This window comes from Pan troglodytes, chromosome 4 (genome assembly GCF_028858775.2).
Source record: "Pan troglodytes isolate AG18354 chromosome 4, NHGRI_mPanTro3-v2.0_pri, whole genome shotgun sequence".
Lineage (NCBI taxonomy): Eukaryota > Metazoa > Chordata > Mammalia > Primates > Hominidae > Pan > Pan troglodytes.
The window spans coordinates 96,550,437-96,572,068 of NC_072402.2; the positions used below are offsets into that span (position 1 = coordinate 96,550,437).

At 34.7% G+C, this 21,632-nt stretch overlaps 1 protein-coding gene and 1 non-coding gene across 8 annotated transcripts in view; one reads left to right on the forward strand and one right to left on the reverse strand.

The window, feature by feature from the left end:
- Positions 1-21,632, reverse strand: part of CHD1 (chromodomain helicase DNA binding protein 1) — a 73,859-nt gene that overhangs the window by 18,641 nt on the left and 33,586 nt on the right. For all 7 annotated transcript variants that reach the window (XR_010157280.1, XR_010157279.1, XM_009449401.5 and 4 more), the window contains 13 exons: positions 20,720-20,809; positions 19,539-19,729; positions 18,631-18,819; positions 15,173-15,335; positions 14,181-14,333; positions 11,694-11,765; positions 9,217-9,366; positions 8,100-8,248; positions 7,406-7,502; positions 7,207-7,302; positions 5,683-5,859; positions 2,532-2,692; positions 1,204-1,245 (listed from right to left, as the gene is read on the reverse strand). Coding sequence is in view for 5 of the 7 variants with exons in the window: in XM_009449401.5 (XP_009447676.3) it covers positions 1,204-1,245; positions 2,532-2,692; positions 5,683-5,859; positions 7,207-7,302; positions 7,406-7,502; positions 8,100-8,248; positions 9,217-9,366; positions 11,694-11,765; positions 14,181-14,333; positions 15,173-15,335; positions 18,631-18,819; positions 19,539-19,729; positions 20,720-20,809 (1,730 nt within the window). In the remaining 2 variants the exon portion in view is untranslated. The remainder of the gene's footprint in view (positions 1-1,203; positions 1,246-2,531; positions 2,693-5,682; positions 5,860-7,206; positions 7,303-7,405; positions 7,503-8,099; positions 8,249-9,216; positions 9,367-11,693; positions 11,766-14,180; positions 14,334-15,172; positions 15,336-18,630; positions 18,820-19,538; positions 19,730-20,719; positions 20,810-21,632) is intronic.
- LOC112209302 (U6 spliceosomal RNA) lies at positions 15,834-15,936 on the forward strand. Its single transcript, XR_002944048.1, has one exon. It is a non-coding gene; the product is annotated as a U6 spliceosomal RNA (small nuclear RNA).

The window sequence follows — 21,632 nt, forward strand, 5'->3', positions numbered from 1 at the left end:
CACATAAAAACCAGGACAACGTGGCAGACAAACAATTCATTTATATATTCAATAATAATGAGTTTAATTCATTATAGAGCAAATGGAAGATTATATACCAATTCTGTAAAACCTTTTAATAACTGATCAAATTTTAAGATTTCAGAATGAAGTGGTAAAGCTTTATAATTGTAAACACAAAAGCTGAGTAAAGTTCTGTAACTTTTTATTACTGTGCACCAAATAGATAATATGAATGATTCATACTCAAGACATTTTTTCATCTAAAATAATTATGCACGTATTTCATTTTTAAGTATGCCATCTCAAAATAAAACAAAATATATCTATTTTTGAAGGGATTTTTTAAGAGTAAAAAAATAAACTAATTTGAGTCTTTGCTGATCTATATTCAGACAGTGGGTTGGCCACAACAAAGGGCAAAGAATATCCAAATCACAATAATTACTGAGATTATCTAATAACTTCAAAAAAACTGTCTTAATTTGAATTTTAATACAGTTTGTATAATAAGAGAATGAATTTGAGAAACTTAAGAAAATATCTCTACTTAGGGAAAGCAGAGCTGGTTAAAAGGCTGGGTTAGCCTTTGGGAGGCTGAGGCAGGTGGATCACCTGAGTTCAGGAGTTCTAGACCAACCTGGCCAATATGGTGAAACCCCGTCTCTACTAAAAAAAAAAAAAAAAAAAAAAATTAGCTGGGTGTGGTGGCATGCGCCTGTAGTCCCAGCTGCTCGAGAGGCTGAAGCAGGAGGATCACATGAACCCATGAGGCGGAGGTTACAGTGAGCCAAGATCGCGCCACTGCACTCCAGCCTGGAAGACAGTGAGAGACTCCATTTAAAAAGAAAAAAAAAAAGGGCTGGCTTAGTAACTCAGCCCCTCTATGGATAAATCTGCTCATGCTACTTTTAAGTTATTGATGAAAAATGAGATAAAGATTGTAAAAAGTGCCTTACCGTCATAAAAGTGCAATTTAAACATGTATAGATAATTTACAGGAAAGAAATTTGAGACTAGAAATTAAACACAGTATAAAAACATTTTTAAAAACAATCTGAAATTTCCCTTGTACATTAATTTTGTAAATGCCGATTAAAAGCAAATTTAACAAAGTAGCTAAACTGAATGTTAATACAAATAAATAAAGGTGACAGCATGTAACACATTCCATTATTCTATGAGAATAATAAACGTATTTACCTTTCCAGAGGACCACCAAATTTCTTATAGCTCTTGATAAACCTAAGAGAAAATAATTGTTTGGTAAATGTGAGCTTCAGTATTCACTAAAAATATATGTATTTCTGATATTTACAGATATAAGAAAATACTTGTTAGTATAAAAATTCAAGGCACTGTTATCTAAGAAGAATGAATAAACTATGCTAAAAACAAAAATGTTAAAACATTAAGATACACCAGGTAAGACAAGGTAAATTAACACCCAGGATGATGTTTAGATATCAGTATAAATAAAACAATAGAAGCTAAATTTTGTTTTAAAAATTACTTCATTATTTTCATAAGACCAAAAGAAGGTCTGAAGCTACCACAGGAAGTGTCTCCACAATAATTATCAATTTATATTACACTTCCTCACATTCCAAGTGCTGATAAAAATTCACTGAATGGCTTTAATTCAGATGTGTATTACACCAACAATGCAAAATTAAAATTTTACTTAAGAAAGCTACGTAAGTGGTTAATAAATGAGGAAAAATATCCAGGTAAAGTAGAAGTCGAAATGCTTCCTCAACTAAAGACGAAAAGTACAGCAATTCAGGTGGTCATGAAAGTGCCTTTTAAAAAGGCTAACAATGTATTAAATTTTCTGGTAGAAAGAATGAGGAAGAATTTTGTCAGGTCTAAGATTTAAAAGAAAAAAAGTTACAATGGCTTCAAAGAAACTTTCAAAATACAAAACTGAATAAGATTTTAATAAATGTCATATCCAAAACTATTACATAAACAAAAGTAAGCTGTTATCCCATTCCTCTTAAATAAATGTGTATATATAAACATATTCTGAATGGACACTACAATAAATATATCCTGCCTGGCCAATCTTACCTCATCTCAATTCCTACTTGAACATATCAGAAATGCTTTTAACAGGGTTACTTTCAAAAAGGAAATTACCCTGTTGTTAAGAAACTAGAAAAATACAGAATTTCCACAAAAAATTAGTAACTTTGGGAGTCATAAACACCGTGAGAATTTTTAAAAATCAAATGCATCAAAACTACTTTTATTATTCGAAAGGATCACTATTGAGTCAAATTAATAAAAAAATTTGTGTAGTCTAAGCAGTTTAGCAATAAATAAATAACATGCAAAGATTAGACACCAAACTTGTTTTGTTCAGTTATAACAAATACCCAAAAGCAGAACCACCCAATTCCTACTCAAGTAACAGATTTGCCTCTTCTAAAACTTCATCACAATTTTTGAAAATTACGGCGTTTTTACATTTTAGTTTCACACTCTACTAAAACCAAGTTGAAGCGATTGTCTTATAAACACCTTACCGCCTAATTTCTGCATCACTAAATCCTTTAATATTCTCCCGAGGAATAGTCCGTGGTCTTCCACGTTTCTTTGGCCTTTTCCCTTCTGAGATGGAATCACTATCAGATCCAGAGTATCTCCTACTTCTACTGCGCCTCCCTTCACTTCCATTGAAACTAATCTGGAATTGGAAAATATTTACCCAACCTTAGTGTAAAAACAGCTTGTATCTTAAGAGCAAAAACCATTATAAAAGATGGTCAGAATCTTAAAAATGTTATTAAATGTATCAAAAACATTCCATAAACAAAATTAAAGAGCAAACAGAGAAAAATATATACCTCTGGTGGATATTTTGATTTAAAAGGTAATCAGACATTATATTAAAAGCCTCAAAAGTTATTCTACTGACGCAGCAACATAACCTCTAGGCATTTTTCCTGAGGAGATCAGAACTGTGAAGAAACATCGATCAATAAAGTAATTTACATCATAAAAGAAAAATGTGGCTGAGTGCAGCAGCTCATGCCTGTAATCCCAGCATGACTGGGAGGCCAAGGCAGGAAGATAACTTGAGCCCAGGAGTTCAAGACCAGCTTAGGCAACATAGTGAGACCTTGTCTCTACCAAAAATTTAAAATATTAGCCAGGTATTTTTGTAGCATGCACCCGTAGTTCCAGCTACATGAGAGGCTGAGGTGGGAGGATCATTTGACCCCAGGAAGCTGAGGCTGCAGTGAGCCATGACCATACCATGGCATTTCAGCCTGAGCAACACAGTGAGATCCTGTCTCAAAAACAAAAAGCAAATAATCTAAATATTCATCAAAGAGAGACCAGACAAATCTATACGATAGAATGCTGAGACACCATTAAAAATGGGGTTGTAGAATAATTAACATTCATGACATACTGTCAAAAAGAAGAAAAAGTTCCAAATTAAAACAACTCCAATTTAATTTGGCAAATGATAATCAATTTTTAAAAATTAGAATGATGTACACTGTGATAATGTTATCAGTCCTATCTCTGGATGAACAGATTGATTAGCTGTCTTTTTTTCCGTTCTGCTTAATATCCACATATTGCTATTCTAACTAGACAAATCAGATATTCGAAAGAAAAAAATGCCAGTTGAACCCACATAAAAGGCTATTTGTAACATCCATTAATTTTAATAAGATACATCAAAACATATATTCTGTAAGTCTTGGGAGTTTTTCCAAAGCCTCGGCACATATTCCGAACCTCTAATATGCTGAAAGTTAAATGAAGTAAAAAATGGTATTTAGACCTTTTTTTCTAACCTCCCTTGATCCTTTCACAAGATCTAATGCAATGCTGCATTCTCACACACTCTAAAACAAAACTACTTAGGGGTTTGGAGAAATAAACAGAAACAAGAAATAACATGCATGGTTACTTTCAGGCCAAAAGCATTATTTTTGGCTGTACTTCTGGCTGTTATGTAGAAATTTGGTAGGGGCACTGCTCCTACTCTAACAACAAATCTGATGTACAAAATCATAATTTTTCTGTTTAACATCAGAGAGATGAAATCACACGGCAACCTACACATCTAAATGTAAGGATATACAGGAGATTACAAAAAGAGAAAAAGAGGACTTGAACAGTGGCTCATTTGTGAAGAGCACAGGTGACAGAAATCAAGTACCATACAAGCAGGTAAGAGGAGATCAGCTAAAATCTGCTAATGGCTGAGTGTACGCTATTGTGAGATCACAGGACCTAACAGCCAAAACTCGGAGGACCTGCACCCACTCTCAAGCACTTTGTCACGAACTTCCACCAGGTGCTCATGAGAAGGAAGACTGGAGAAAACTTTCCTCCATGGTACAGCCTTGGAGAAAGTGAGCAGTCACCTTTGTGGAAACAGGAAGGAAGCCTTGCCAGACCCTTCTCATCTGCTCAACTGAGGGAACAGAATAAGATCTAATACGGTTGCAAGAAAAGAAAAAACAAAAAGCTCTACCCTTGGGGGAATGGTAGCAGGGCAGGGACTAGAGTGGGGCAAGCCCCTCATTTGCCCCAGGCTTAAAATTTAAGGAAGCACGAAAAAACTCAGCAATCAAGACAAAAAATCTTATATCCTAAAAACCAAAGGATACTAGAAAAAGAAATTAGTCTTAGAATTTTTTTCCTTTTTGGCAATATAGCTTGGCATGGCACTATTACAGTTATTCAAAATTTTGGTATTTGTTTACTTAGGCCACTGAATAAACACCAACAAATTTTTAAAAATTAAAATTACATAAAATATGCTTTCTGAACATGACAGAATTAAACTACCAATGATTAACAAACATAGTTGAAAAATCTCCTAAATATCTGAACATTTTAAAACATACTTCTAAAAAAACCTGTGGGTCAAAGATAAGTCATATGGGAAATTTTAAAATGTTTTTAAATTAAGGAAAATATAAAAATAGATTTGGAAGATTCAGAAAAAGTAACGCTTAAAGAAAAATTTGTAGCATTAAATGCCGATATTAGAAAAGAGAGATTACATTTCTATATCTAAGCTTGCACCTTAAGAAACTGAATAAAAGAGGCCAGGTGCAGTGGCTCGTGCTATAGTCCCAACATTTTGGTAGGCCAAGGCAGATGGATCACTTAAGCCCAGAAGTTCCAGACCAGCCTGGACAACATGGTAAAACCCCATCTCTACAAAAAGAATACAAAAATCAGCTGGGTGTGGTGGGACACACCTGTAGTCCCAGCTATTTGGGAGGCTGAGGTGGGAGGATCATCTGAGGCTGGGAGGTTAAGGTTGCAGCGAGCCAGAATTGTGCTACTGCACTCCAGCCTTGGCAATAGAGCAAGATGCTGTCACCAAAGAAAAAAGAAAAGAAAAGAAAGAAAACAGCAAATTAAATCAAAAGCAGAAAGGAAGAAATAATAAATTGTGGAAACTCATGAAATTAAAAACACACACACACAAAAAATCAATGAAACCAGGAGCGGGTTCTTTGAAAAGATGAATAAAAGAGGAAGAAACACTTCTCAACTCATTTCATGAGGCAAACATTATCAAATCAAGGCCATTACAAGAAAAGAAAACTATGGACTGATACCTCGTAGAAACAAACAAAATCAGCCCAGGTTGAATACTCTTACTTTATAGAAATATCTTTAAAATTGCAAAATCACCTGTTTTGCACAATTTCTCATTCTTGGGAGCATATAAATTTCTTCAAGTTCCTTTTGTCTTTCTTCTTCTTCTAATCGTCTTCTTTGATCTTCTGGAATAATTTCCTCCCAATTCTTTGAATTTCTTTCAGGTTCCAACTCAATGTCATCCTCATCCATATTTGAGAAGTTGGCAACCTGATAAATTTCAGAATTTTAAGAGTAACTGTTACAGAAAAATTGATCCCTAAAATTTTTTTTTAAGGGGAAGAACTGGCATGCTCCTTAGGATAATGAACATGGCTGTGGACTAAACCAAATATAACTTCTAAACAACCTAGATTCATTTCTTCATTATGGCAAAGCAGATCAAACCAAATGACATCTAATAATCCTCTAGGAATGATTTTATTTTGCCCTACTGCTCAACAAAATTAGTAGCATCACAGAACTAAGAGCAGTTAACAGAACAACAAAAAAGTAATTTATACTATTAACATGCTAAATAATCTGCAGAAATTCTCAGACCAGTCCACCTATCAAGTATTGTAGAACAATCTAATATCATTTTTATGGTCACAAAAACACTATCTAAAGAGCTACTGGCAGAGACATAGAGCTCTTTGAGAGCACACTAATTTCTGTGAGGATTACATAAGATAGCACATTTAAGGTACTATGCAAGGTCTGGTATACAGAAAGCACCCATTAAGGCTAACTATCACAGCCGGGCGAAGTGGCTCACGCCTGTAATTCCAGAAACCTTCACCTCTTAACCAGGATTACTCAACATTCTGTCTTATCTCCCCCTGCTATAGCTCTTTCCTCACTACAGTCAATCAACCACAAAGTAGTCAGAATGATTCATTAAAATTATAAAAGTTTTTTATTCACGGTGTGTGGTACACTGTAGGTGTTCCATAAATATTTGACAAATGAACACATGAAATGAATTGATCTTTAAAAACCACAGTTCATAGAAAACAGCTAAGATGTAGAGAAACCTGTTTCTTCAAACAAATGGCACTTAACTTACTCCATGAGGTCAGTTGACTTACGTTGTTTTAGGACTCCTTTCAACTTATTGACCCTCAACAAACCAGGGATATTAAGTACCAATATATAGTAGCTTATTGCTTACTTTGACTGATTTACTTGAGTTTTCTTATTTGTGATAAGTTAATGTCAAAAACTGCTTCAAAAAAGTATCAGCTGAAAGCTTTCAGTCATGGAAATCTAAGTAAGAGATCACACTGATTCATTTATTTACCCAAGTATTTAAGGACATGCTATTTGCCAAACACTATTCTAGTTGCTAATTAGGAAACAACAGCTCTTTCCACCCAACTAAATGTAACTTCATAAATGGGTTTGGTCTCTTTCAAATCAGTTTGCTACTGGTTTGTCTGAACAAGAGAGAGTAGTTTTTACATAACACAGCAATCTTCCTGATTATGCTTAAAGAAAGATTAACAAACCACTAAATGACGTAACTCAATTCCTCTCAATTTATGTAATTATAAGGAAAATTTTGTTTAAATCTACCTTGAACTGGGAAAGCAATTCATCTCCTACAGTTAAAGGACCTGGTTCATTTTCATGAGTTTCAGCTCTCTTCAAGATTTCATCTATATCCATTTCCTATAATTAGAAAGACAATATTTAAATATACTTGAATCCTTTCATCCTGTCAAATATATGACACATATTCTGAGGCAGGCTTTTTTTTTTTTTTTTTTTTTACCTGGGGCTCTTGTTCTTCTCCTTCAGGTTCCTTAAAAAGTTCTTCAGCACCAAACTTTAAAATGGCTGATAACTCTTCTTTATTGAAAGGAGTAGAACTAAAACAGGAAAAACAAAAATGCTTAACATTAACAGTTAAAAATGTAACATTTACACAGCACTTTTATTAATTACTGACATTTTCACCTTTACAACAGTTACATGAAGAAGTTAGACAAATCAAGTATTAGAATCCTTTTTTTTTTTTTGGAGATAGTGTCTCCCTCTGTCACCCAGGCTGAAGTGCACTGGCACAATCTTAGCTCACTGCAACCTCTGCCTCCCGGGCTCAACTGATCCTCCCACCTCAGCCTCCTGAGTAGCTGGGACTACAGTTGTGTGTCACCATGCCCAGCTAAGTTTTTTATTTTTTGCAGAGGTGGGGTTTCACGATGTTGCCTAGTGCAGTATATTTATTTTAAAATAAGGAACTTGAGGCATAGAAGTGAAAGAGATTACCCCTAAAATTACAAATCTGTAGCGATGAAACCAGGTATTGAAGTATGTCTTCTAACTAGAAATTAGTCCAAAGTCTTCCAAAATATAAAAAGTACAACTCTGAATACATTTCCTCAATGATCTACAGTGATGTAACATATCAAAAATATGAGTTTACTGACTCTAAAATGACATTTTTTTAATAATCAAGTAACCACCTTGATGGGGCAGAACCTGTATGTAGTACTGTCTTCCCAGTTGTGTCCATTCTTTGAATTACAAGATGATCTAAAACCATCTTCTTTTTGGCCCTTTCAAGAATATCTTCTTCAACTGATCCCTTTGTAACTAGACGATAAATATTCACCTGTAAAAATACACACGAGGAAACAAATTGCAGTATAAAGGATTTGTTTTGCTAACCTCAAGTGCCTAAACACTGGCACACAAATTGAAGCTCATTCTATATGAAGTTTTCACTGGTTAAAAGCAAAATGAAAATTTAAAAAACATGTTTAAAGCTAGAGTTCCTCAACTTAAGGGACTATTTTGAAACTATATCCTTCCTTCCTTCTTAATATTTTGATAAGGAGATTGCATTTGCTTATTTTTGTTTTTTTAAAGGAATGACAGTAATTTTTATGTTATGATTTACCTGGGGAAAATGGGGGGGGGGCATGTAAACTTCTGATAGCCTTATTATACTCGTTGCCTTGATTCTAATGTTTCATCACTCTATATAATGCAAAATTCTATGAACTACTCCCCAAGTTAATAAGAAACCCACCATAAAACAAACTCTCCAAAATTGAAAAGAATTGGTGTAGTAAATTTTCCCTATTTCTCTAGGTCAAAGGTTCTGCAGTAAATTTTCCCTATTTCTCTAGGTAAAGTTTCAGTACCACCATTTAAGGGTATGTTGTTACAATTATAAAATGGGGTCACGTTTACATGTGGAGAATCTTGTAAGCACATGGACAAAATATAGATTAACAGAAAGGTAGCATATGCTACTCAAACTCCCTTTCAAGTTAAAATAAGCAAGTAAAGACATTTTAAAGTTTTTATTATAAAATGAAAAACACTGCATTTTATAGTTACGACTAGAATACGGGATCAAAACAGAATACATGATCCTATATATGCATAGTTATCTCAATTCTGTCAGACTCTCCAGGTGATTTTGGTAAACCAAGTTCCTCAGTATCCTATCTGTTAAACAGTAGTATGACTGTTACAGTGATCTTATCCTCTAGAGGATAAACTGAAATCACTTCCAAAAAAAAAAAAAGAATTCTAAAACAGCAACATAATATAAATTAAAATTAAAAATACCTGTTTCTTTTGCCCAATACGATGGGCTCTAGCCTGTGCCTGAAGATCATTCTGTGGATTCCAATCAGAATCAAATATAACAACAGTGTCAGCAGAGGCTAAATTAATCCCTAGACCTCCAGCTCTTGTGGACAGCAAAAAGCAAAAATCCTGTAAGAAATTGAATAATCAAAATGAAAAAATTTTCAATTGATTTTCTGAACGTAAGCAGTATGGTACTAATTAAACAGAAAGGCAGTTTTTAAAACTAATAAACATCTAGCAAGACCAATCAACAAAAAGACTCCAAAATCAAATATATATGTTATTAACACCAAATTCAATACAGTGTTTACTTCTGGTGAAAAAGAAAGAAAACGGGATAGGAAAGGAATGACGCTTCAACTCTAACTGTAAATTTTATTTCCTTAAAAAATAAAAGGCATATACCAAAAAAAGAACTCTATGGAAAACAGCGTGGAAATTCCTTAAAGGAACTAAAAGTAGAACTACCACTTGATCCAGGAATCCCACTACTGAGTATCTGCCCAGAGCAAAAAAGTCATTACATGAAAAAGATACTTGTACACACGATTATAGCAGCACAATTTGCAACTGCAACAATGTGGAACCAGCCCAAACGCCCATCAATCAACAAGAAGATAAACTGTGGTATACATACACAGTGGAAAACTACTCAGCCATAAAGAAGAATGAAATAATGGCATTTGCAGCAACCTAGATGGGATTGGAGACTATATATATATATATATATGTATATAATTTTTTTTTTTTTTTTGACGGAGTCTCACTCTTTTTATCTTGGCTCACTGCAACCTCCGCCTCCTAGGTTCAAGCAATTCTCCTGCCTCAGCCTCCCGAGTAGCTGGGATTACAGGCACGCACTACCACACCCAGCTAATTTTTGTATTTTTAGTAGAGATGCGGTTTCACCATGTTGGCCAGGCTGGTCTCGAACTCTTTGTTTTTTTTTTTTTTTTTTGAGACGGAGTCTCGCTCTGTCACCCAGGCTGGAGTGCAGTGGCGCGATCTCGGTTCACTGCAAGCTCCACCTCCCGGGTTCACACCATTCTCCTGCTTCAGCCTCCCGAGTAGCTGGGACTACAGGCGCCCGCCACTACGCCCAGCTAATTTTTTTGTATTTTTAGTAGAGATGGGGTTTCACTGTGTTAGCCAGAATGGTCTCGATCTCCTGACCTCGTGATCCGCCCGTCTCAGCCTCCCAAAGTGCTGGGATTACAAGTGTGAGCCACCACGCCCAGCCTGGAGACTACTATTCTGAGTGAAGTAACTCAGGAATGGAAAACCAAACATTGTATGTTCTCACTTGTAAGAGGGAACTAAGCTATGAGGATGCAAAGTAATAAGAATGATACAAAGGACTCTGGGGACTCAGAGGGAAAGGGTAGGAGGGGGTGAGCGATAAAAGACTACAAATTTGGTTCAGTGTATACTGCTCAGGTGAAGGGTGCACCAAAATCTCACAAACCACCACTACAGAGCTTACTCATTTAACCAAATATCACCTGTTTCCCAAAAATCCACGGAAATAAAAAAAAATTTTTTTAAAGGAAAGTGGGCTACTTTGTTGTTTTTGGGTTTTTTCTTTCCTTTTTTTTTTTTTTTTTTTTTTGAGACAGAATCTCACTCTATTGCCTGGGCTAGAGTCTAGTGACATGATCATGGCTCACCGCAGCCTCAAACTCCTGAGCTAAGTGATCCACTCAACTCAGCCTCCCAAGTAACTGGGACTACAACCGAGTGCCACTATGCCCAGTTTATTTTTTTTACTTTTTATTTTTATTTTTTTTTGTACAGACAGCAGTCTCACTGTTTCCCAGGGTGGTCTCAAACTCCTGGTCTGAAGCGATTCTCCTGCATTGGCCTCCCAAAGTGCTGGGATTACAGGGGTGAGCTACTGTGCCCAATCTGGCTAATTTATTTTGAAGCAAATTAAATTAACTGTTCCATGCTGAAACATTATTGATAATAAAGAGTAAAATTCTTGGCTGGGCGCGGTGGCTTCATGCCTGTAATCCTAACACTTTGGGAGGCTGAGGCAGGTGGATCACCTGAGGTCAGGAGTTCAAGACCAGCCTAGCCAACATGGTGAAGCCCCATCCCTACTAAAACTACAAAAACTAGCCGGGCACAGTGGCACGTGCCTGTAATCCCAGCTACTTGTGAGGCTGAGGCAGGAGAATAGCTTGAACCTGGGAGGCAGAGGTTGCAGTGAGTTGAGATTGTGCCACTGCACTCCAGCCTGGGCCACAGAGCGAGACTCTGTCTCAAAGATAAAATCCTTAGGTTTAAACTAGAATAGTGACTTTAAAACCTCATTTGCTAATCAAAGGTGGCTAACACCACTCTTTTTTTTATCAAACTAGATATGAAGATTAAAAATGTCTGAATATAATAATGTAATATACTGATACTAAATCAAAATTATTTATAATTTTAAAAGCACTAATACATACCTCTGATCCCTCAGCATTAAAATGATCTAAAGCTTGTTTCCTCAGTTCTCCTTTTATTGATCCATCTAATCTCTAGAATAAAACACATTAAAATACTACATATAACAGAATCAAAGTATTACAAAGCAATTAAAATCAATTATAAAATTAAGTAGAAATGTGAAGCATGTCCTTTGCTAAAACTATAATAGAAAGTACTTACTAGACAGTAAAATAATGCTCAGGCATTCTGTCTTTAGTCTGTGCTCCAAATCACTAAGACTGCACCCTCAAGAGTAAATACAGCATAGGCTGTCATACTATTCTGCCTGAGTCCCCATTCTAAAAGTATGTGATTGAGTACATAGCTGTTTACAAACACCTGAAACAGTTTCATATCATGACATGATATACTATGTTATACTCTCATGTTTTATCATTTTACTTTCAAAATGTTGGTGCAACCCATTAAACTGATTCACAGATCCATTAACAGGTTACAATTCAGTTTTAAAAACACTGATTAAGTCCAGTGTGGTTACTAGAACAGCATTAGTGTCACCTGAGAACATAGCTAGGCAAATTATTGAGCCCTACCCCAGACCTACTGAAGGTGTTTAGCAAAGGCCATCCAGTTAATTCTGATGCACACTAAAGTTTGAAAATTATTGATGTGAAGCATCATGGGTTCTAGTCAACAGCCAGCAAATGAGTATTTTATTCACTTGGTATCTTGAGCAAGTGATTTGACTTTTCTCCACAAACTTTTTCACCATGTCAGTTCCGCTTTAAACAATACAGACATAATAGTAGTTCCTCCTTCATAGACGTGAGAGAACACAGGAAAACATGTAGCACAGTGCCTACAACATACTGAACGCTTATTAAACATTAGCTGCTATTTCACTTCAGAAATGGCAATGATTTTATAATTATTAACTGGTTATAGACTAGAAATAACTTGTCTACTATGATCCATGCATTTAACCGACGAATTAAACTAGTATTTTGGGAAGCCATATGCCTACCTTTGCTTTGTTACTATATGAATTTTAACTCTGCGAAGAAAAATATAAACATTTTAAATGATGTATTCTAAGTGGTTTAAATGAAGTGCTCTTAATTATCACCTACTCAAAGTAGGAAAACATGTCTATTAAAGTTTTAAAAAATTAAAATAATTTTTCTTTTCCACTAAAATACAAATTAGTACAAATTTTAAGAATAGTGGCATCTCATTACTGTGGCATGACCTAAACCAAATAAAATTAAAAATTATTCTCTCCAGGAAGTGACCTAGGAATGAGAAGGAATTAGCAACGGAGAAGTGGCGCTTATTAACACTCAAAATTAGTCAAACTAATTTTTTGTTTGACCATGTACACAATAACTTGTTTAAAAACAAATCAACACAGGGCAGAAGAGGAAGGCAAATGGAAGGACAAGAGGAATAGCTAAAGGCTACAGGTTCTTTCTGATGAAAATGTTCTAAAACCACCTGTCGAACAATTATACATATCTGTGAACATAGTAAAAACCACTGAATTGTATACTTTAAATGAGTAAACTGTATGATATGGGAATTACGTATCAATAAAGGTGTTTTCAAAAACCTCAACTAATGGTAGTCTTCTACGTTTTCCCCTAAATGACTGCAATTATTTCTCAATGATATTCCTATCACCAAACACCTGTCCTTCTTCACAACAATTACCAGAATTGTAATGTTACATTTATTTGTAATCACCTGCTTGATGTCTGTCTCCTGTAAGAGATAAGCTCTGACAAAGCAGGGATTGTGTGTTCAGTCCCATTATTATAATTTTACTGCTATTTTACTATCTGCACTAAATATACAGCATTTACTAGCTGTATCTACACAATGTCTGCTATGTTCCTAGTACTGTTCATAAAACTGCTTTGAGAATTAAGTAATTAGATGTAAAGTACTGAAAACAGCACCTGACTTTACTCATCAATATTAGCTTTAGTTATATTGAATGAACTTCAATATAAATTTTGAATAGATGGAAGGGAATTTTGGTCTTTAGTTTCTTCTGTAAAGTTGTCTAGTTTTACTCAACAAACCCTGTGTCAGATAACTATGAGCACACCAATCATCAGAATCTTGGCAGCATTCACATTCAGAGACTACTGGCTGTTTTCCTCATTCAGATTGAAGACTAAAGGCTCCCCTGCTTTTAGATCTATCAAGAAAACTCTGCCTTAGTTCAGTTTTTAAAATCTAAAGCAAGCATAGAAGAAAAAGACAGAATTAAAAGAAAATAAAAATCACAGGAAAGGAAGAAAAATTGTTTTGTTGCAATATGTAAAGTCAAGAAAAACAGGGAATGACAAATATTTTTTAAAGCAGATACATCTTTTTAAAGAAAAAGTACAGTTTATATAAAAACCTAAACACTTATAAAATAATTTCAAAGTTAATTCTGTAAAATATGCACAGGAATTAGATAAAATTTAAAACAACAAATACAATTAAATGCTTACTTGAAAGGGGAATTGACGATATTTCAAATATTCTGCAAGTATATCTAACATCCGCACCATTTGTGAAAAAATAAGAACTCGATTGCCTCGTTCTCTTAGGCGAATTAATAGCTTGTCAAGAAGAATCAATTTTCCGCTACTACGAATTAAGTGCTACAGAAACAATAAATTCAAGTTGTTATATGTTAAAAGACATAAATGGTAAGTTGTCCACGTAACACTTTAGTTGCCTGAATTATTTTAAATTGAGATTTTAAATTTTCACGTTAGAAAACAACTTATTTCACTTTTCAAAATTTTCTAAGACCTTTACCATTTCACTCTATGACTGAAGCTAAAATACCCTTTGCCATATCACACCTAGGTTTTGTTATACTGTCGGGGAGGAAAAAAGTACTGTTCACTCTGTTTGCTAGTTACTATACCACAGTGTTTCTCCAAAAATCTTAGCTGAAGAACAATTACATCAGAAGCAGCAGCAACTAAGCAACCAAAGGTTTAAAAAGAGTAAGCAAATGCATTCTAATGTATTAATTCTAGATGCCGATCCTAGCCCTTCAATGCACTACAGTGGCTGGATTGCAGCTGTGCCTTCGCACTTCTGACTTATCTTCCAGAAGTACCAGGAAGGGTTAAGATGTGAGGTCAAGATGTCCTTTAGATTACCATTTACCAAATCACAAATGCAGCACAATTACTATTAACGATTTTTTCATAATTATGAACATACTGTGGGATTTTCTTGCTGGATAAGTTATTATAGGCCATGGTTTGAGAGACCTATTTTTAGAAAATTCATCAAAATAATTACATAAATTAGAATTTTAAAGTCTTTTCTACAAAGATTAATAACTGAGACCATTATAGAAAGGCACCATTAACTAAAGAGAACTTTTATCCAATATGTTAAAGCATTGAGCCATTTTCGATTGTAAGTGAAATCAACATTTCTAGAACTTTATCACAAAGTAACAACATTTAAAAATTCTTACTTGTAAGGCCTCCTGTTTATTATAGAATTCATTATTATCTGGTGGTTTAATGAGGTAGCAATGGTTACAACATTTCTTTAGCTCCATCATAATGTTCAAAAAGCCTGAGGTACTGCCCTTGGAACCTTTGCTGAGGGCTTTGTAATTCCTAGTTAAAATCCATCTTAAAAAAAAAAATTATGAAAATGATGTTTAGCAGAACAATTACCAGGATAAATTCTAAAAGCATTAAAACAAACAAACAAAAAAAAAAGCCAAAGATAGTACCAAAGTAAAACTGTACCGTTATAAAATTCACAGCTGTATATACAATGGACCAAACCTCTTTCATAATACTCATGAGAACACAACTTGTTTTCTGAACCATTAGCTATACACAGAACAGGCTAATGTAACATAATTATTACAGTGTATTAATCCTTTCCCCTCAAATTTGCTAAAAAGATGGTCAGCTGCATTATTTATCTGAATCTTCTTACAACTTTTACTGCATTAGACAGCTAATGAAACTGAGTATTTTGCATGGACCTAAAAGAAACCTGAGGATACCTGGTTTTAGCCACGACTGCCTTCTCTAGATTGCAATTACACAATACATATGCAACTTATAGAAAACATCTTGGTGCTATTTTACTACTCCAAACTATATGTAACAATTCCTGTGCTCACTTCGGCAGCATTTATACTAAAACTGGACCAATACAGAGATTAGAATGGTCCCCGTACAAGGATGACATGGAAATCCATGAACACTCCATATTTTTGTATATATATCCCATGAATACTACACAGCCACAGAAAAAAAAGGATGAAATAATGCCCTTCAAATAAAATAATATCCATGGATGGAGCTGTAGACCATAATCTAAGTGAATTAACACAGAAACAGAAAACCAAACACCGCATGTTCTCACTTATAAGTGCAAGTTAAACACTGAGCACACATGGACATAAACACGTAACAACACTGTCGACTACTAGAGGGGGGAAGGACGGGAACATGGGTTGAAAACTACCCACTGCGTACCATGCTCACTACCTGGATGCAATATTACCCATGTAACAAACCTGCACATATACCTCCAGTATCTAAAATAAAAGCTGAATTTAAAAAAGAAAAGAAAAATTTCCTCTCACCATGACCTTTTCCACCTTTTATTTTCTTCCTTTTTACAAGGTCAGTTTTTGAAGGGACTTGAAAGTCTCAAATATCTAGTGTACATACTCTTTTATTACCATTCTTTACCACTAGTTATACAGGCAGTTCCCCAAAACTGGAATGAAAAGCAAAACGAAACCCATGGACGATGCTCAATGCCCTAAGAGGTAATCAAGAATAAAGAATATTTTTCCTTATCCAGAAAAAATTTATTATTAATTTCTCTAGAGGTAAAAATTCTAAGAATTTTTCCAGAAATTTTTGGTAGTATCTTATTACCTTAGTTGTCAAAAAGTACCTTGAAGAGTTTAAGTTCAACATCCATGATATATGACTAGCACTAAGAGAATTACAGGTGAATGTGTCTTCTTCCTACTTTGACTTTTCTTTCCAAATATTCTACAAAATGCATTGCTTTTTTAAAAGAACCCCATAACAAAATTAGATAATCGCCACTGTGTACTACAAAATATACTCTTCTCATAATTATTAATTTGAATATTATCAAGCACCTACATCTACCTACCAATCTGTAGGAAATACAGGGGATACTGTCAAACTATTTTAGAGGGAAGTACTATGCAAAATCTAGATGTGGAAAAATTCTACAGAATAACTGTTTTCCCCATCGTATACATTTTAACAAAAAAGAAGTACCTATAGATAATAAACTCAGAGACAAATCAATTGCCATATATGAACCTATCTCAATCCCAATTCGAGTAAACGTAAAAAAATTTTTTGAGACAACAGAGAAAACTTGAACACTGATACTGAATATTGGTATCAAGAAATTGATTCTGCTGAGGGAGCAATAATTTCCTAAATTGTGAAAATTTTAAAGTGGGTTATTTATTTACTTAAGATGGGGTCTCACTCTGTCACCCAGGCTGGAGTGCAGTGGCATGACCTCAGTTCACTGCAACCTCTGCCTCATGGGCTCAAGCGATCTTCCCACCTCAGCCTACCAAGCAGCTGGGACCACATGCACCCACCACCACTCCTGGCTAAGTTTTTTGTATCTTGAGTAGAGACAGGGTTTTGCCATGTTGCCCAGGCTGGTCTCAAACTCTTGAGGCTCAAGTGATCTGTCTGCCTCAGCCTCCCAAAGTACTGGGATTACAGGCATGAGCCACTGTGCCCAGGTGATACTAGTATTTTTAAAAATCAATTATTAGAAATACACAGAAAAATATTTATGGAAAAATTTCCAATCTGCTTCAAAAGGACAGGTACTGAGGGAAATGGGGATGACCAGAGATACATAAAAAGACTGGCATGAGTTGAAAGGGAAGCTAGGGCTGGGCACAGTGGCTCATACCTGTAATCCCAGCATTTTGGAAGGCTGAGGCGTGTGGATCGCTTGGGGCCAGGAGTTCAGGATCAGCCTGGCCAACATGGCAAAACCCTGTCTCTACTAAAAATAAAAAAATCAGCAGGGCATTGTGGGGCACACCTGTAAACCCAGCTACTTGGGAGGCTGAGGCACCAGAATCATTTGAAACCGGAAGGTGGAGGTTGCAGTGAGCCAAGATTGTGCCACTGTACTCCAGCCTGGAGTACAGAGGGAGACTCCGTCTCAAAAAACAAACAAACAAAAAAAAGAAAGAAAGTGAAGCTGAGTCATGGGTATAAGAGTTCATTAAATTATCCTATTTTTGTATATGTCTGACATTTTCCATAATAAAAATAATTATGCAATTAAGTATATTCTTTCAAATGTATGGCACCTATAGATTTACCATAGAATATAAATGTTTCTGAAACTCCAAATGCATGTAGCAATATATTTCCTTTTATGCAATTAAATGTTTAAACAGATATTAGAACACATTTTCCTTTCTGATTCTTTGAAAAGTCCTACTGTATAGATCTTGACATACAAAATTTATACCAGCTATGATTTGTTAATACTCTTCAAAAAGCAGCAGAGCCTAAAATTTTTTTCTAAGTTTCTTTTTTTGGCCTCTATCTGTTAATTGTCATAATCATATAATACCTTTATTATTGTGGAAATCCTAACACTTAAACTCTTTATAAGGTAACAGTATGATATATAGGAAAGCAATTAATTATGTGTTAGAAGATGAATTACTCAGTGTTGTCACTCATAATTTTGGATATGTCATTAAATCTCCTTTTGCCTCCTAATGACGCAGAATAAACTTATTCTGAAACTCGAGAATTGCAATTGCTCTAAGACACTATTGTAGAGAAGGTGGGGGCACCAAAAGCAGGACACAGACATGGAAGGTTTTCAGAATTAGAAGTTCAGAACTGTGTTCTGTGTACAGCTTACTTGTAATATTGTTTCTGTAAAGCACTCATTTCCATTCTTAAAATCTGCTCAACCTTGGCAGGAAGAGATTTTTCCACATCTTTCTTAACTCGGCGTAACAGAAATGGCTCAAGCTCCTTGTGAAGGCTTGCATAACCATATTCTCTCCCTTTGCCATGTTCTTCTTCAAAATCTTCCCAGGAAGAAAACCTTTAAAATTTAAGAAATTGGAACAATTACTAGAAAAAATCAAATTGTGTATGTTGTGTATGAACTTTTTTTTTTAGGGGAGTCATTTATAAACAAAATACTACAGATTTTTAGAAAAAAAAATTAGCTAAACTTAGTTACCTCTAAAAATCTCCCTCCCAAGAAGATGCATGATGAAATATAATTAGTTGTTTTATAAGTTATGATTCTTGAATCAAGTGAATATGAAGTATTTTGAAGTATGGGAGTAATTATCACTAAAATATTTCTCAAAAAAATATACTTTTAAAGTTCTGGACCTACTGAAAGAGAACAAGTAGTGACCTTTGGGAACTTATTTAGCCTTGTCTAGTCTAGTTTTCCTCATTTAGAAAAAGGGATTACCAGCACCTCATTGTTGTTACTCCTACTGTTAAATACAAAGAATGGTACTGTGTTAGTTTTTCAAACAAGGTGTATTTTGAAAATGTGCAAAATCAACTGTTGTGATTTATTACACATGGCTTAAGTTTATTAACAAAATTGAAAAATTCAAATAGTATTACAAACTACCTGACCTCATTTTCCTTTTTAAAAAATTCTTAAAATTTTTTAAATTTTAGTAATCTGTGATCTAATCTTTTAGGGCAATAAAAACTCTTACTGACCTTATTACCTGGGTTTATTCCCACTAAACATAATATCCACACAATATGATTAAAATTGTAAAGTTGTCTTACTTTTCTGGCATAATGAAATGTAGCAAAGACCAGAGCTCTTTGAGGGAATTCTGTAAAGGAGTTCCAGTGATAAGGAGACGATGATTGGATTTAAAATCTATTAAAGTTTTATACAGAAGTGAGTCATCATTCTTTAATCGGTGTGCTTCATCAACACCTATAAATGCCCAATTTAGACCTCCAAGGAATGCCTTAAAATAATAGAAAAACAGTATTTTGAGAGAAAAACGGAATTCAAATTTAGCCTTCCCATTTAATCTGAACTCAATTATTAAAATGAAATAAAAATTAAAAACAAACTTTGTCTAATTTTCAAATAAAAAATCGTAATCTCAAGATTACAATACACAAGTAACTCAGCACATATTCCTTCTATGACAAATTTAACCACTAGAATGTAATATCAAGCCAAAGTTTTTATTAGCTTATAAACTGATAATTAACGGAGAAAAATCAGCAGTGTCATTTAAAATTTTTATGAAAGATTTTTAGCCTAACCCCAATAGAAGCCTCTATTAATGTCAATATGAAAAAAAAACTATGACACAAATTCAGAACAGTGTCTTATTCCAAGCGTAGGTACAATTCTTTGTACAACTTTTATGAACTGTAGAAATCTCTTAAACTTAGGTCTCTGAGTTAGAGCAGGCCTGATTCCGCTACTTAAGAGCTGTGTTACCACAGCCAAGTTCATTAAATTCTTTGAGACATTTTTGAGACTGATTTTCTTTTCCATAAATTAGAGAAAGTGAATATAAAGTAGATGGAGGAATTAAATAAGGCAGTATCTATAAAGCCTTCACTGCTTCACACAGTGGTAGCTTAATCCTGTTAGGTATCTTCCTCTTCTTTAAAGAGCTTACAAATCAATATGCACTATAACAAACTGGTTTCATTCGATTGAGTTGGCAAGCTTTTTCTAAGAAGAGCCAGATAGGAAATATTTCAGACTTTGCAGATAAATATATGTTCTCTGTCACATATTCTTTCTAAGACCCTTTAAATGTAACCTTTCAAAAAGGTAAAAACCATTCTTAGTTCAAGCACCATTAAAAAAATAAGACCACAGGCTATAGTTTGCTGACTCACGATTTAGGCTATTCTCTCATCTTGTCCACAGCATATGATAAAGAAAAAACTGATATACAAGAGACAAAAACACGTGAGAAATAAATACATACCTTATCCTTTAATAAAATTTCATAAGTTGTTAACAGTATATTAAATTTTAACCGTTTGGTCTGATGATGCGTCCATTCATGAGTTCTTATCTATTAAGAAATTTGAAGGACAATTTTTAAGACAAACATCAAGCAAATTATACTTTTACTTACATATCTAAAAATTAAAATCCATTCAAATATGTAAGTAACTATTAATATATGTTTATGTAATAAAAGAGTTTTTGTGTTTTTTTTTTTTTTTTGAGACAGAGTTTTCCTCTTGTTGTCCAGGCTGGAGTGCAATGGCGTGATCTCGGCTCACCACAACCTCCACCTCCCGGGTTCAAGTGATCCTCCTGCCTCAGCCTCCCGAGTAGCTAGGATTACAGGAATGCACCACCACGCCCAGCTAATTTTGTATTTTTAGTAGAGACAGGGTATCTCCATGTTGGTCAGGCTGGTCTCGAACTCCCAGCCTCAGATGATCCACCTACCTTGGCCTCCCAAAGCGCTGGGATTACAGGCATGAGCCGGCATGCCCGGCCAGAGTTATTCTTTATATAATCCAAAATGCTATGTAAATCTTATAAATAAAACATAAATACCACAGCATTTCTTAAAAAACGAAGTAAACACAATTTTAAAGCACATCTTTCACAAACGAAAAGGTCTTATTTAAGAAAACATAAGTGATTAATTCATTTAATAATGTAATGTTTATGGATGAAATATGATGTCTGGGGTTTGCTTCACAGTAACTAGGAAAGTCGTGTGTAGAGGTATAGACAAAACAAAACTAGCAGTAAATTTGTGAAACTTAAGAACATGAGTGTTTATTACATTCTTCTGTCTGTTCTCGTGCATATTTGAAATTTTCCATTAAAAATGTAAAATAGGCTGGCATGGTGGCTCACGCCTGTAAATCCCAGCA